The 16,521-nt window shown below is 36.3% G+C and overlaps 1 protein-coding gene and 1 pseudogene across 1 annotated transcript in view; both read right to left on the bottom strand.

The window, feature by feature from the left end:
- Window positions 1-16,521, bottom strand: part of WDR35 (WD repeat domain 35) — a 60,291-nt gene that overhangs the window by 28,752 nt on the left and 15,018 nt on the right. The window contains exons 10-12 of the mRNA XM_030311590.1: window positions 13,794-13,979; window positions 8,989-9,049; window positions 1,683-1,827 (exon numbers count right to left, since the gene is read on the bottom strand). Coding sequence (XP_030167450.1) covers window positions 1,683-1,827; window positions 8,989-9,049; window positions 13,794-13,979 — 392 coding nt within the window. The remainder of the gene's footprint in view (window positions 1-1,682; window positions 1,828-8,988; window positions 9,050-13,793; window positions 13,980-16,521) is intronic.
- Window positions 10,508-11,909, bottom strand: LOC115511095 (annotated as a pseudogene).

Below are 16,521 nucleotides of genomic sequence, written 5' to 3'. Positions count from 1 at the left end.
GAACCTGCCCAGTCATATCCCACATAGAAATACAAGGAAACGCTGCCATCTTAAAGCCAGAATATCTTCAGCTGGCTCCCAGGACACTCACTCTATGGAGAGGCTAGACTTTTCTGTCCCAACTTTGTCCTTAGATCTACCTTCTCCCTGCAGATGGCAGTTCTCTTGCTTATTATTGCTACCACTGCCACATGCTGTCCTGAAAAAGGCCAAAGATTCTTCCTATCTAAACTTTCAGAACTACTGAGAAGATATAGTATTTTTCAATTTTTTTTTGTTTTGTTTTGCTTCCACATGAATTCATGCATCCAGAATATTTTTACTAGGGACATTTCTCCTATCTTAGTACCTGAGTGAATCTTAAAGGAAAGGGAAGATTGCATTAAGACAGCAAGCATGTGTGAGAGAAGATGATCTGAAAAAGCAACCCAGCGTTTCTGACATAACCCCCAGTGCCCACTCCCAACAGAGGTCTAAGCCCTGATTAAGAATTATTAGGTTAAAGCACTCAACAAAATGCTTTATTTAAAGGTTTAGGGTGGGGCATCTGGGTGGCTCAGTCAGTTAAGCCTCTGACTTTGGCTCAGGTTGTGATCTCAAGGGTCATGGATCCAGCTTGTGTAGGGCTCTGTGTTGGCAGTGCATAGCCTGCTTGGGATTCTCTCTCTCTCCCTCTCCCTCTCTGCCTCTCCCCTGCTCGCACTATCTCTCTCAAAATAAATAAACTTTAAAATACATACATACATACATACATACATAAAGGCAGGCTTAGGGTAACAACAAGTGGGTAAAATACAGAATATCACCAACAGAGATAATATCACTTACAAAAACTCAGTAAACACATCTACACCTTGAAACTTATCACAGGAATCCTCCCATCCTAGTCCTAACTTCTCTATGTAGTAGAGCCCTCTCTATCACTTAACCCAACTCCCTGGAATCCAGGGCAAGAAAAAGAAGCCCAAGTAACCAGTTCACCCTACCTGAAGACCTCCTCCTTATCTGTGTCTAAGAACCTGCCTATCCTATGGTGGCTGATACTAGGATCACCCCCACTCTCCCAGAACAACCTGTGCCACTAACCCATAAGAATGAAGCTTTGGTCAGACATTTAGTTGAATAATCGTATTTCAAGTATAGCATAATAACCCTAACATGGTGAGAGTAGGTGCGAGAGAATAGCTATTTCCTTATAAAAACACAGACTTCTGGGGCGGCTGGGTGGCTCAGTCAGTTGGGCGGCCGACTTCGGCTCAGGTCATGATCTCGCAGTCTGTGAGTTCGAGCCCCACGTCGGGCTCTGTGCTGACAGCTCAGAGCCTGGAGCCTGTTTCAGATTCTGTGTCTCCCTCTCTCTCTGACTCTTCCCCATTCATACTCTGTCTCTCTCTGTCTCAAAAATAAATAAAACGTTAAAAAAAAATTTTATAAAAAAAAAAACACAGACGTCCAGTTTTAATCTCTAAGGGCTTTCTTTTATTATACCACACCCCTTCTTATTTATTTTGATCAATTTAAACAAATAAGTTGAAAGATTTTGAAAGATTTTGAATGGGAAAGTATTATTTCTAGTAATCAAAACAATTTACAGTTCTCAAGCATGACAATTTAGAATTAACTATGTCTGGTTTAAATGTGATACGGCTGAGCTACTAAAAACCATGTATCAAAAGATATACCTTTCTCTCCCTTCTTTCCGAGACCGCGTGATCTGATTAATTTCCAATGCTGTGAGCTTCTTTGCCACACGATATTGCCAGGTATAAAATGCTTCTTTTGAAGCTGCTATCACATGGGTTTTGGTCATTGCAACAAATAATGGTACTATTTAAAAGAGCATTAAAACAATTAGGTTACAGTTACACAGAATCACAGAATGTTTGTGCTGCAAAGGAATTCAGTGACCACTGTATTCAACTCCTCATTTCAGACAATATACCCAACATGCAGTCTCTAAAATCAAAAAACATAATCAAAAGCTTGTAGGACCATACAAAAATATTACATGAAAATGGATCAAAGACCTAAATGTAAGAGCTAAAATTACTGTAGAAATCTTAGGGGGGCGGGGGGGGAACCTTAGAAATAAATCTTTGTGACCTTGGATTAGGCAAGAGTTTCTTAGATATGACACCAAAAGCACCAGCAACAAAAGAAAAAGTAGATAAACTGGACTTCATCAAATTTAAAACATTTGTGCTTCAAAGGACACCATCAAAAAAGTGAAAAGCCACAGAATGGAAGAAAATGTTTGTAAATCGTATATGTGATAAGGAATTATTTCTAGAATATATAAAGATCTCTTACAACTCAACAATAAAAAGACAAAAAACCCAATTAAAAAATGGTCAAAGGATCTGAATAGACATTTTTCCAATGAAGATATACAGTCACTAAGCAAAGGAAAAAGATGTCCAATATCATTAGCCATCAAGCAAATGCAAATCAAAACCACAATGACATACCACTTCAAACCCACTATAATGGCTACAATCAAAAAGTCAGCCAATAACAAGTATTGCCAAGGACGTAGAGAAATGGTAGGGAAATAGTGGTGCATCCACTTTGAAAAATAGTTTGGCAGTTTCTCCATTTGCTAAATACAGAGTTACCACAGGCCCCACCAACTCCACTCCTAGGTATATACCCAAGAGAAATGAAAACAAATGTCCACACAGAAGCTCACACACAAATGTTCAGAACAGCATTGTTCATAATAGCCAAAAAGTTGAAATAGCCCAAATGTCCAATTAACTGATGAAGAGATAAATCAAATCCCACTACCTCCTCCCATCCCCATTATTATTACTGCTTGGTTTGGGCCTTTATCCTTCCCTCTGACCTCACATCTTATAATTCCTCATTAAGTTATAAAAGAAAATTCTAGATGGCTAACACAGGAAAAAACGCTCAACATCACTCCTCATCAGAAAAATACAAATCAAAACCACAGTGAGATACCACCTCACACCTGTCAGAATGGCTAAAATTAACAACTCAGGAAACAACAGATACACTGCTGGTGGGAATGCAAATTGGTTCAGCCACTCTGGAAAACAATGTGGAGGCTCCTTAAAAAATTAAAAATAGAATTACACTACTAGGTATTTATCCAAAGTATACAAAAAGGCTGATTTGAAGGGGTACACGCACCCCAGTGTTTATAGCAACACTATCACAATAGCCAAATTATATACACAACAGAATACTACCCAGCGATCAAAAAGAATGAAATCTTGCCATTTGCAACAAAATGAATGGAACTGGAGTGTATTATGCTACGTGAAATACGTTAGTCGGAAAAAGACAAATATCCTATGATTTCACTCATATAATTTAAGAAACAAAACAGACAAACATAGAGGAAGGGAAGGAAAAATAAGATTAAAAACAGAGAGGGAGGCAAACCATAAGAGACTCTTAAATACAGAGATCAAACTGAGGGTTGCTGGAGGGAAGGTGGGTGGAGGGATGGGCTAAATGAGTGATGGGCATTAAGGAGGGCACTTGTTGGGATGCGTATGGAGCGTTACATGTAAGTGACGAATCACTGGGTTCTACGCCTGAAACCAATACTACCCTGTATGTTAACTAACTTGAATTTAAATAAATAAATTTGATTAAAAAAAAGAACAATTAGAGATTAAAAAAAATAAAATCATGAAGAAGAGAAGCTAGATTTAGAGTACTGTATGGTAAAATCTGTGTACAAGCGGACCCACGCAGTTCAAACCTGTGTTGTTCAAGAGCCAGCTGTATCATTAAAATTAATTTTTGTCTGTTTAAAAAAAAGAAAAGAAAATTCTCCAAAGTTCCTTCCTAATTTAGGAAAATATTCTCCTAACCATATAACTTTGTTCATCTATTCCTTTTCTTAGAGAACATTTAAGCTCCTACCCTTTGTAGGACCTGTGTACCCTTTGATGACATAGCCTTATAAAATCTAGCTTAAAGATTAAAAAATAGAGGAAGAAGTAAAATAACTTGTCCAAGGTCACAAAACACAAACTAAATACCATAAAACTAAGCAAACACATTCACACAAACTATGTAAAAACAAAACAAAACTCCATCATAAAAGATCATTTTAGTACCTATTTTCTAAACTCCTGAATAATTAGAATAGTATAAAACTTGTGTTTTATTAAATATTAAGCTAAATAATTATTCATATGGCCAGAATAAAGGAATGGTGTTAACAGCAGCTACCATTTATGGAGTTCTTGCCATGGTCCAAGTAAACATTTAAGGCATTAAAAGACTGAGAAAATGGACAAAGAATCAGAAACCAGGTTAATGATAAAATAGTAATTGAGTAGATTACCAACTTTGTGATTCAAATTCAAGAATTTTTATATACAAAGTAATTCAGTATAGTTGAATCATGCTAAAAACATTTTTTCATTACAATTGTCAAGGTTTTTCTATTTGAAACACGTACTATTGTTGAACTCTAGAGGGAGCCAGAAGCCTTTCCTGTAGGGAACAAGTGGTCGAAAGGTGATCCTGGAAAAGTAGCAAGGGCCTGGGGAGCGCTGAGTGAGAAGAATGAGCATGCCAGGCCCAGGCTTTGCTTAGCTTTCTCTGACCCCACTCTCACTAAATCATAAGACATTTGCTAAACGTTTAGTAAATTCTACCACAGACACTCTAATGCTGATGAGTATAATGCGTTTAGTGGGATTTGAACTAAGTTCACAACTTTAAACTATTTTCTAATATGGGGCACCTGTGTGGCTCAGTGGGTTTAGTGTCTGACTTCGGCTTAGGTCATGATCTCGTGGTTCCGTGAGCTCGAGCCCCGCATTGGGCTCTCTCTGCTGTCAGCATGGAGCCCGCTTAGGATCCTCTGTCTCCCTGTCTCTCTACCTGTCTGCCTCTCTCCCTCTCTCTCTCTCAATCTCTCCCTCTCTCAAAAATAAACATTAAAAAAAAATATTTTCTAATAAAATACAATTTTTTCTAAGCATATATAAAAGCATTCCTCTAACCAATATTTACATACAACTATAAATTATACTCATGTTCCTCTCTGATACATCCTAAATAATCACAATACCTTATCATTAGCCTGGTTAAATTGAAATGTTAGTGGTTCATGGAAAGAGTCAGACTTTTGGATTCAAACTACAGGTACTTGCTTAACTCTGTGGCCTTAGATAAATCACTTATTCTCTCTGAACCTCAGTTTACTTACTGCAGTTGGAAATGGTAATATCTTATACAGCTGCTTTAAAGATTAAGAGATAACAAAGCATGGCAAAATCTCTGGAATAGAATAAACACTTAATAATAATTTCAAAGCCAATATTTATTAACTTAAATATATATATTATATATTACATATATTATATATATTATTTATATATTTAAGTTAATAAATATATACATCAGGTACATATACCATATACTATAAATACATTAACTATAATTATTTGGTTCTATATAATATATAATTGTGTTAATATATAATGAAAATATTACATAGTATATATTCTCACTCACACTCACAACTATTCTATGAGATAAGCATTATTACCCCACTGGGCAGATGAAGAAACTGAAAGAGGGAGGGGTTAAATAACTTGCTGAGGTGCATGGCTAGAAAGCCGGAGGTGAGACAAAAGCCCAGTTAATCTGGCTCCATAATCTGTGCTCTTAACCACGATGGCATATTGCTTCTAATTAAGGGTTAATAATAGTATTAGGTGTGGATACTAGTATTGTTTTTATTTTTATTACCTATATAGGTTTTTATAATAAAGTCACATATAAACCCAACAGTCAATACAAAAAAAAAATGCAAATACAAATATATCTAAAACATACATTCTTTGGATCAGTATGGGAGTAAATTCAGCAAATTCATATGGGTAGATAATCCTGTCTACAAAAACTATGCTAGATTTTCATTAAAAGATCCATCCCATCCTGGTGGATTAGTTCTTAGTTTCCTAGAACTAAGCCCCCAGGAGTAAGTTAGGAATCCAAATTTTAACAGACAGAACGTTTTAGAAAAAGAACACAACCAGGATAAAAGCATTCCATGTTCCTCTCAACTAGTCATTATTTGGAAAGAAAAATTTCAAATATTTAGAATGATTATTGGAAACAAAAATTTTTAAGAAAATAATTACGCTTCCATTAGCTGAACTTTGTTAACACTTATAGGTAGAAGTCACTAGGCAGGCAAAGGATGTAAAATAACCTAAAACAACCTAGGAATTCATATATAAGTAAAACTTGCTTGTAATATTTTAATGCTGAGGCCTGAAATAAATGTCTACATCTGTAATGTTCCCTTACTTTCCTACTTACTAATTTCTCAGCCTCTTAAAAAATCTGGTAAACTGAAATTGCACTGACATGTTTTCATCAAACTGCCTTTCTCTAGAATCTATGCATGACTCCAGGCATGTGGTAGAGACCATCATTAGAAAGCCACCTACCAGCTCCCACCAAAATGGCTAAAGCACAGGCACCTGGTACTTTCCAGGCACTTTCCATGCCTTCGTTTCTCTGCAAATGCTGCTTTCTTTCTCTCCTTAAAATGTCACCTGAATAAACACTTATCCTTCAAAATTCAGCTCAAATGAAACCATCTCTAAGTAGCAAAGATATGTCTGATGTCCTTACTCACTAATATCCACTTATCCAACACCTAGCACGATACCAACCTAGCACACAGCGGGGGAACAGTACACCAGTGTCGAACGGATTAACTACATTTCATTATTTGTTTAGATATCCTACAGGAAGTTTCATAGTCAATTTTTTATAACTCCAGATACCCAGTACAGTACCAGAAACTCACTGAAGTTTTGCTAAATAAATGTGTCATTTTCCATTTTCATGATAGAAATAAGTACTTTCCATATGCTCAATAAGCATTTGTTATAGGGCAGGCACAGTGTTAGAGGAATACAGAAATTAATAAGACATAGATCTCTAAGGAGTCCAAAATCTTGTGGGGAAGGCAAACGAGAAAATCCGTAATTGTAGTGCAGAGTAAAAAGTAGTACTCTGAACAGAAATGCACCTTTAAAATACCTCTTAAAGGTATTTTAAGAGCTCAAAGGAAGAGCACCGGAAAAGGGCACGTAACTCCTCCATGCATAGTACAAAAGCCCCACAGACTAAACTTGTATAATAATGCATAAAGCTCTTTTAAAAAGTTTCTACAGAGATTGGCAGGAGGAAGAGCAGCACAAAAATTACACTTTCCAGAGCAACATCAGTTACACATTTTTTTCGTTTTACCCTCCAGTCCTCACAAAAATCTGGCATACAAACTTAAAAAAGGAATTTTACAGGATATGTATGAAACAAAAATGTTGAGTCCTTGGCTCGGTTTACTGCAAACCAATGAAAGAACTGTTTGTTAAAATTTCAGCCAGCGAGACTGCAAAAAAAAAAAAAAAAGTTTCAAGACTCAAAAATACAAATAATCATGCCCTCAAGTATTTGCCATTTTATGAAGGTGAAGGATTTACATCTGGCTTTATGAAAAAAAAAAAGACTACCTATGATTAAAATTACTTTGAGGCTAACCCTACCATCATTATTCTGTTAAAACTTTTGATATCAAAAGAAAAAACATATAATCTAAAGACTGACATAATTCATCCCTTAGAGACTGTTATGTTTCCAATACAAGATATTCCTGTGATAAGAGTCTAATAATTTTAAGCTAAGCCTTTTAACAAGGAACACTAACATATATACATATATATGCAGGTACAAATATAAACATACCTCTATAACAATGAACGTAAGATATGAAGTTGAAAAGTGTCAATATATAAAACTGAGTTACCAAAACTCTAAACAGACAGCATAAAATCTTGAAAGCCCATTAAGTATTTCTCACATTTGTTTGTATCACCCAAACAGTTTAGCAAAATATATTTAGGAGACACTAACATTTGATGAAGGTTAAATATGAAATCTGAAAAAAAAAAAAAATGACTAGCTCTCAGATTCAGAAAATTCAATGCGTTTTCAATTTTTGAAGTCTAATAATTTTTCTAATACCATATCCAATAAACTACCACACTTAAAACACATTACTTTTTGGAAGTTAAAGTGAAATTGCTACAAAATATTTGGTAATGATTTTTTAAAAAAAAACTTAAGAGTTAGATGAGAAATTTTTTAATGGTTACTTTCATAATTGTTGGATAGAGGGAATGGTAACTCTAAAGTAACAAATGTCTTCTGAAAACAAAAAAAAAAAATCAGGAATTTTTGAAAGCTGTCTCTATTAATAGATTGATTTCATTAGAAAAATCTGGAAAGAGAAAATGCACTTTTACAAGCAGCTAAAGTGTTTTTATAGAAGAGAGGTATTTGCAAGCAGCTTATTAATAATAAAAGTGGTTTAACAACAAAATTGTTTCTATAATCCCATTTATTACATGCTAATCATTACATTGCATACCAATTCCTACACAAGTATATTTCCCATTGAAAGCAAATAATGGCAGTATAACAGTCATGAGATTACTGTGGCTTTTAGAGTAAACTTATAGGGGCGCCTGGGTGGCGCAGCCGGTTAAGCGTCCGACTTCAGCCAGGTCACGATCTCGCGGTCCATGAGTTCGAGCCCCGCGTCGGGCTCTGGGCTGATGGCTCAGAGCCTGGAGCCTGTTTCCGATTCTGTGTCTCCCTCTCTCTCTGCCCCTCCCCCGTTCATGCTCTGTCTCTCTCTGTCCCAAAAATAAAATAAACGTTGAAAAAAAAAATTTTTTAGAGTAAACTTATAATTTATTGTATTAAACAGGATATTTATACGGTGAAGTGGAGCATTATTGATAATTTGACTATGATAATGGGCATAAACTGGTGCTGGACTTGGCAAACCAGGAAAAATGGTCATTCTTGTTTAGAAGACCATTTTAATTAATAATGCCATAGCTAGGTTTTTAAATTAGTTGTACAAATAAAACTTGATTAAAGAGGGAATAGACATTAACATTTCCTTACCAATATCAATATATTTGGGATCCAAAGGTGTGCCAATAGAATTACAAAGAACTAGCACAAACTGTGAACAAATAAAACAAAGAGTATCAGAATTCCTGCTTCTGTACAATAAAAGAAATAATGCTTAATATATCATGCTTATCTCTGCAAAGTATCACAACAGGGAAATAACTGATAAAATTGTTAAGTGCAAAGAATAGCAGACAAATATAATCTACAGCATTAAACATAAAGATATACGAATTAAAATTAAACCAAGGCTGATTTCTCAATATAATGGAACACTGTCATTTTTAAGAGTTCACCTAAGAAACACAAGTACACTGGCTACGTTTCATTATTTACACTTCTAAAATTCCTGATCAGCTCTAACCTCAAAATTCATTTTTATCTTATAATCAGCTATATAAGAACTAATTTGTTACCATTGCACCAAATGTTTCCATCTCGTTCTCCTCCTTTGAAGCAATATAAAAATGACATGTACACAATTAATTATCAATAATTAATATTCAGTAAAATAATCAAGCATAATGCACACTTTACACCATACTAAAGTGATAATTTCATTCTTCTATTGTTAATCACCTTTTCTATATCTTGTGCTAAGAATACTATTTTACTTAGATATTCTCCCGATTGGAATAACGACTTCAAATAAACCAATTCTCTACGTACTACTTACATGCAGACTTTCTCTTTCTTTTTTCAGCTTCTCAAGAAAAACTTCTTTAATTTCATAAATGTAAATTAAATGAACCCTTGTGCACTGTTGGTGGGAATGTAAACTGATGCTGCCATTGTGGAAAACAGTATGAAGGTTTCTCAAAAAGTTAAAAATAGAACCACACTATGATCCAGGAATCACATTACTAAGTATTTACCCAAAAAACACAAAAACACTAATTCAAAGGGATACATGCACTCCTATATTTACTGCAGCATTATTTACAATAGCCAAGCTATGGAAGCAGCCCAAGTGTCCATCAATAGATGAATGGATAAAGAAGATGTGTTATACACACACACACACACATACACTATTCAGTCATAAAAAAATTAAAACGTGCCATTTGCAACAACATGGATGGAGCTAGAGAGTATGATGCTAAGTGAAATAAGTCGGACAAAGACAAATACCATGATTTCACTCATATGTGGAATTTAAGAAACAAAACAAATAAGCAAAGAAAAAAAAAGGCAGAGAGAGAGAGATACAAACCAAGAAACAGGCTCTTAACTATAGAAAACAAATTGATGGTTACCAGAGGGAAAAGGAGTGGGGATGGGGGAAACAGGTGACAGGAATTACACATCAAGAATACACATCAGAATGAGCACTGAGAAATGTATGGAAGTGTTGAATCACTATATTGTACACCTGAAACTAACATAACACTGTATGTTAATAATGCTGGAATTAAAATAAAAATTTAATTTAAAAAAGAAAAAAATTTAATTTTTAAAAAAACAAACTAAATGACAAAAATTATACTAAAATATAATTTACTTTTCCACTACTTAAAATAAGCTGATTTACTGCCACAAAATACCACAAGTAACTTGTATTTGTTAATCCACATATCATCTACGTGCTCATAGCTTAAAGAATGGAAGAGTTCCTAAGAACTCTTCTTACTGAAGAGTAAGAAGAAGTCCTCCCCTAAAACTTCCCATTTTCTGCTCCCTGGAGTAATGACTTTCAGCTCCTTTAATTCATCCTTTTGATATTTACCTCCACAAACCTAAGTAACACGTTGATAATGCTACTTCTTATTTTGTTCTGCTTCGATCTGGAGCAGTATCTACTGACTTCTCACTATCACTTCCCACTATCTTTCAGTCCCCTTTCCAGCCTCCCATCACACAGGGGTACACTTCCACCATTCCGGCTTTCCACTTACAATTTTGTTAGATCGGGATTTTAGGGGTTAATATGGTTATTATACTTTAATTAAAAGCTTTTTAATTATAATATCCATTTAATTACAAAATTAATTTTAAAAGCATCATTTTGATTATGTAAACGCTATCCACGGCTGAGCTGTAAGTACGTCACGATTTATTCTAAATCGCATTTTGCTTTCCCTGTAGTTGGTAACTGCCTTTCTTTTTTCTCTTTGCTTGGTTTCTCTATACCCAATTACCTCCCAGTTATGTACATCTTCTCTCAAGAGTTCAACCACATTAAGCGTTCTATTAATTTCATCTTGAGTTTCCTCTGGAGCCCCGTGATCTGCTGTCATCTGATGACTCCCTAGGCATGCCGCACACTGTCAACTGGTACCACTATGCACCACCGCTGTCAGGTTATCCAGTTTCTTCCTCTTGGTCTTTTCCTCGTTTTGGTAGGCCGTATTCTGAAGTAACTAAGAAAGCTTGGGAGGTAAGTTTTTGGTGACCTTATACATCTAAAAACGTCTTTGTCCTACCTTCATTTTATCTTTTTTCCACACAACACAGAAAGCTCTATTCATCCACACTAGTCCAGAGAAAGGCAGGTATGCTGTATAGTATGCTGTTGTCTTGGTCTCCTGCCGGTTCTCTCTCCATCCATTTCCGCCCAGCCTGCTTCTTTTTATCCTCGGCTGCTATCCTCCTTTCCTCTTCTGCCCAAGGTTTCAGGTACCTATAGCACTTGGTTCTGTAGGCCACACCAAGGAGCAGGGCCGAGGAGCAGCCGAGCTCGAGGAGCGGTCAGACCTGCACCAGCAGCACAATCTCGTCCATAACCTTCACGCTGGAAGCACTGTGCAATCAGTCTCCTTCCTTCATTTTAATTAGTCTGCTGCAGATACGGAATTCAAGACGGGAAATCATTTTCCCTCAAAATTTTGAAAGCAATTCTCCAAAGTATTGCTGTTGACAAGATGAATGCCATTATGATGCCTGACCGAATGAAGTCTTTCTGAAAGCTTATAGGATCTTCTTTTTTTTTTTTTTTTTTTTAATTTTTTTTTTTTTCAACGTTTATTTATTTTTGGGACAGAGAGAGACAGAACATGAACGGGGGAGGGGCAGAGAGAGAGGGAGACACAGAATCGGAAACAGGCTCCAGGCTCTGAGCCACCAGCCCAGAGCCCGACGCGGGGCTCGAACTCACGGACCGCGAGATCGTGACCTGGCTGAAGTCGGACGCTTAACCGACTGCGCCACCCAGGCGCCCCTAGGATCTTCTTTTTATCCCATGTTCTGAAACTTCACAATGATGTGTTTTGATTTGGAAATATTTTTATTCACTGAGGTAGACACTTTCAATCTCGAAACTGAAGGGAAATTTTCTTGAATAGTCTCTTCTCTCTTTGGATTACTCCCCTCCTCTTTGCCTACCTATTCACTGAACTTCCAGGGCTGGTCCTCTGATTTTCTTACCTATTCACTCCTGTTTCCCATTTCCTTGTCTTTCTGCTCCACTTTATAGGAGTTTTCCTTGATTTTATCTTCTAACTCTTCTGCCAAATTTTTCATTGCTAATATCATATTTGTAATTTCCAAAAACTTTTTCTATAGTATCCCTTCCTTGTTTTATGGATGTAGTATCCCTTAACTCTAATAATTTGAAATGACTCTTCTGAATTGTTCTTCTCCCTGCCGAATCTCTGCTTCCTCCCCATTCTTTTCTCCTTGTGTTTATTTTTGTGTGTGTCTGTTAAATGAGATGCTTTCCTCAAACGTCTGACAATCCTTGTCTATCTGCTTCTATTTCAGAGTATGACACTGAAAGCTGCTTGTAATCTATTGGTTTATGGGTGAGCCTCATGACTGGTCTTCACAGTAAGGTGACGAGGCAGGGATATTTCCTTGGGAACTCCCCATAGGACAACTTTTAGAGGTCTTTTCTCTTGAACTGGTCAGATTCTCCAGACAGGACTCTTTATATGCCTTTTTAATTTTCTCCTTCCTGCATAATCTCTGGTACTTCCAAATTGTTTTTCCATTTGTTTCTTTCTCCTACCAGGTACCATTAAGTCCTGTGTCTCTTCAGGATTCTGGGATGAAAACTGGTTACTTCTTTGCTTTCTCCATTGATGACTTAGGATTCAGCTTTCTTAGGTCTGCTAAGGTAATCACCACTAATCCACCCACTCTTTAACCCCCAAAACTATGTTACCATTTCCTTTCTCTTTCTGGTCCCTATGGGCTTATGACTTTTTAAAAAATACCTTTACTGTTATTTTAGTAAGTTTCAAGAGAGAACAGAGCCAAAGGTGGCTGTTCAAATGGCCACCTTAAACCAAAAACTTTATGCTTTTTAATGGAATAAAATAATTTATAACACAGCCAAAGATAATGATAATCCTTTTTTGAAAAATGTATATGCTTCTGCAAATATTTAAATTGTTTCATACTTTTTAAGGTATTATTTATATTATTTATTTTACACTATGAGACGGTTATTTTTAAAGCAATGTAACTCCAAATAAAAGTATACTTCTCAATGTCATAACTACCCAAATTGTTACAATGATCATAGTTACATAACTTCTTGAGCATTTATACTAGACATCTGGATATTCATTTTTCCTTGTGGAATTTTAACTTGGAAAAAGACGGTAGTATTTTAAATATGTTTCAGAGACAAAAAGCTTCCATACTGAACTGGTGAGTATGAAATGCTAATGGATTAGCTAATTGGAAAAAAAAATAGAGTCACAATGGAATCACATAATTTTCCAAAACAGAGGTCCAGACAGACATGGCCAATAGACCCAACACTTTGCTGTACTGCCAGTAGAGAGGCTATACCTGAGAAGGAGAGGTTAACCCATACCCATCTTAGCTTTAACATATGAAGGAACACTTACCTGAGGATGATTTTCATCAGCTTTCGTAGCCAAAATGCAGAAATCTCCACAGGTAGTAATAGAAATGAGACTCTTCACATATTTAACATATTTCTCATTGTTTTTTGTATCCCAAAAGATAACACAATACTCTGGACGATCAGGTCTGGTATAAGCATATACTACAGTATTGGAGCAATAACCCCACTAGGAAGCAAGGAAGGAGCAAAGGGCCAGAACAGGAGGGAAGAAGAGAGGGAGAGAGAGAAAGAGGAAAAGAACACTTAACACTGGGAACAAAAAATCTTATTATGTACTGCAGATACGTGGTTTTTTGGTGCTGACAAAATATATTCTTCAGGAGTAAAAGACAGAAAGACTGAACATTCAGCACAATACCTTTTCTCACTAAAATAACAAAAAATCTAAGAGAAACACAGTTATCAAACAAAGAATGTACTGCAAAAATAAGTTTAGTTTAACTTTCCTTATTTCCATTTGTAAGATTCACGCTTCAGTGGTGAAAATCTTGGATTTTTCAGTAGTCCGTAACAGCTGCGTGAGGGACAACAGGAGGAGTGACCCCTGTCAAAAGCTTAACTTCTGGGTCCCCAAGCCAAATTTCAAAAACAGATGCTTTTGCTTTTTCTCCCCTATCTACATTTTCTACATTCGTTTTTACCAGAGTAACATATGCACATAGTGTAGAGTCAAATAATTCTACATAGCTAATTTAAAACAAAAATAGAATGCAGACCCCACTGACTAATTTCCTCCCAGTGGTAGCCATTTGTAACTCTGAGCTTTGACTCTTGTTATCCACCTCCATATCACGTATGTATTGATTACGGCTTATGGAATGTCTTTCTCTTGGGCTAACTCTCCCAATATATTCATAATGTAATTTTGAATAAAGCAATATTCAAAGTTAATATTATGACTATGTTTACTATTCAAAATTAAGGCATATTTACTTTTTATAGGATGGTTAGTTTTTAAAATAAGCTTTTTACTTTAAAATAATTTTAGATTTATATAGAAGTCACAAGGATACTACAGAGTTCCCTATAGTCCTCTCCATTTCCCCCTGCTGTGAGTACCTTACATTGCTGTGGTACATTCATCACAACTAAGAAGCCAGCACAGATCCAGTACATTAACTAAACTCCACACCTTATTAGATTTCATGAGTTTTTCTCCAATGTTCTTTTTCTATCTCAGAATCCTACTTGCAATACATTATGTTTAGTCATCTTGTTTCCTTAGGCTCCTCTGGTCTGTGATGATTTCTCAGTCTTTCCCCATTTTTAATGACCTAGACAGTTTTGAGGAGTATTGGTCAGGTATTTTGCAGAATGTCCTTCAATGTGGGTTTGTGTGATGTTTTTCTCCTGCTCAGACTGGGATTTTCAGAACGACCATCAGAGAAGTGATGACCTCTTCTCATGTGCCACATTAGGGGTACGTGATATCTATGTGACACCGGTGATGATGCTAGCCTTGATCACCTAGACAATGTGGTGTCTGCCAGGTTCCTCCACTGTAAAGTGACTTTGCTTTTCACCCTTTCCATACTCTACTCTTTGGAAGTGAGTCACTAAATGCAACTCACATTCAAGTTAGGGGGGCAGGGGACCAGCTGGGGTAGTGTCTAAGTAATTCAAATACTTCTGTAAGGAAGATTTGTTTCTTCTCCCCCATTTATGTATTTAAATAATCTATTTTAGATCAGGTTTTGCTTGTGGACACTTATTTTTATAATTTGGGTTACAATCCAATGTTACATCATTTATTTTGTTGCTCAAATTGTTCCAGTTTGGGCCATTGGGAGCTCTTTCAGGTTGGCTCCTTTGTCTCTTTGGCATGCCCCCATCCTTTTGTTTGAGACTTCCTTACTTTCTGCCACTATCAGAGGCTCCAGGTTCATCTTGCATTTTTCCCACCCTAATCCTAGAATCAGACAGCTCTCCAAGGCGCTTTGCCTTCTAAAAAATGAATTAAGTTTTTCACACATAACAAATATTCTTAGTATTTTGCAGCTCAATTAATCTCATACTTCTGAATTTGTTTTGGGTCAAATGTTAAATTTAGGATAAAGTACTGATTAGTATTATGCTGCTTATTTTCATTTTCCTCTTCCGATCCATCCTCTCCCCTTCTTTACCCTACACTATGCCCTGGAAACTAACTTCTATGAACTCCATCACGTGGGCTACCTTGCCTTCTAGTTTCCAGCTGGGTCTGGCCAATAGAAGGCACCAGCAGGTGGAGAGATGGCTGAAGTACTCCCTCCCCAAAGCTGTCTCTGTCCAGCCAGTCAGCAGAAGCTGCGCTCCCACAGGACAGTCTCTCTTGTATACCCACAGCCCCAGTGGGTTCCAGGAACAATAATACTTCCTTATTTTGCCCACCATTGCTAATACCTGGATGCTTGCCTTGTCAACCCTTACTGAACCCCTTAACCTTGCCCACACCTCTGTAATAAACCCTTCATCAATCTGTTTTCAATTATTCTTTTGTGTGTGCCATGCATTTCCTGCTGAGACCCTGACTGTTGGGAGTATTTTATTAATTATATATAGTATTCTAGAAAAGCTTTCTGGTTCTAAAGTCTCCACACTAAAAACACCTCCTTTCATCTGGTTTCTAAAATAAAGTGGCTGTGAATACATGCAAGAAACATATTATACTTCAAGCTACAACAAAACTATTTAGTAAAAACAGCCTTTTTTTTTTTTTTTTTTTTTTT

Source organism: Lynx canadensis, chromosome A3 (assembly GCF_007474595.2).
Source record: "Lynx canadensis isolate LIC74 chromosome A3, mLynCan4.pri.v2, whole genome shotgun sequence".
NCBI classification, from domain to species: Eukaryota; Metazoa; Chordata; class Mammalia; order Carnivora; family Felidae; genus Lynx; species Lynx canadensis.
Note: the sequence above shows the minus strand (reverse complement) of the source record. Positions and strands in the feature narration are given on the sequence as shown.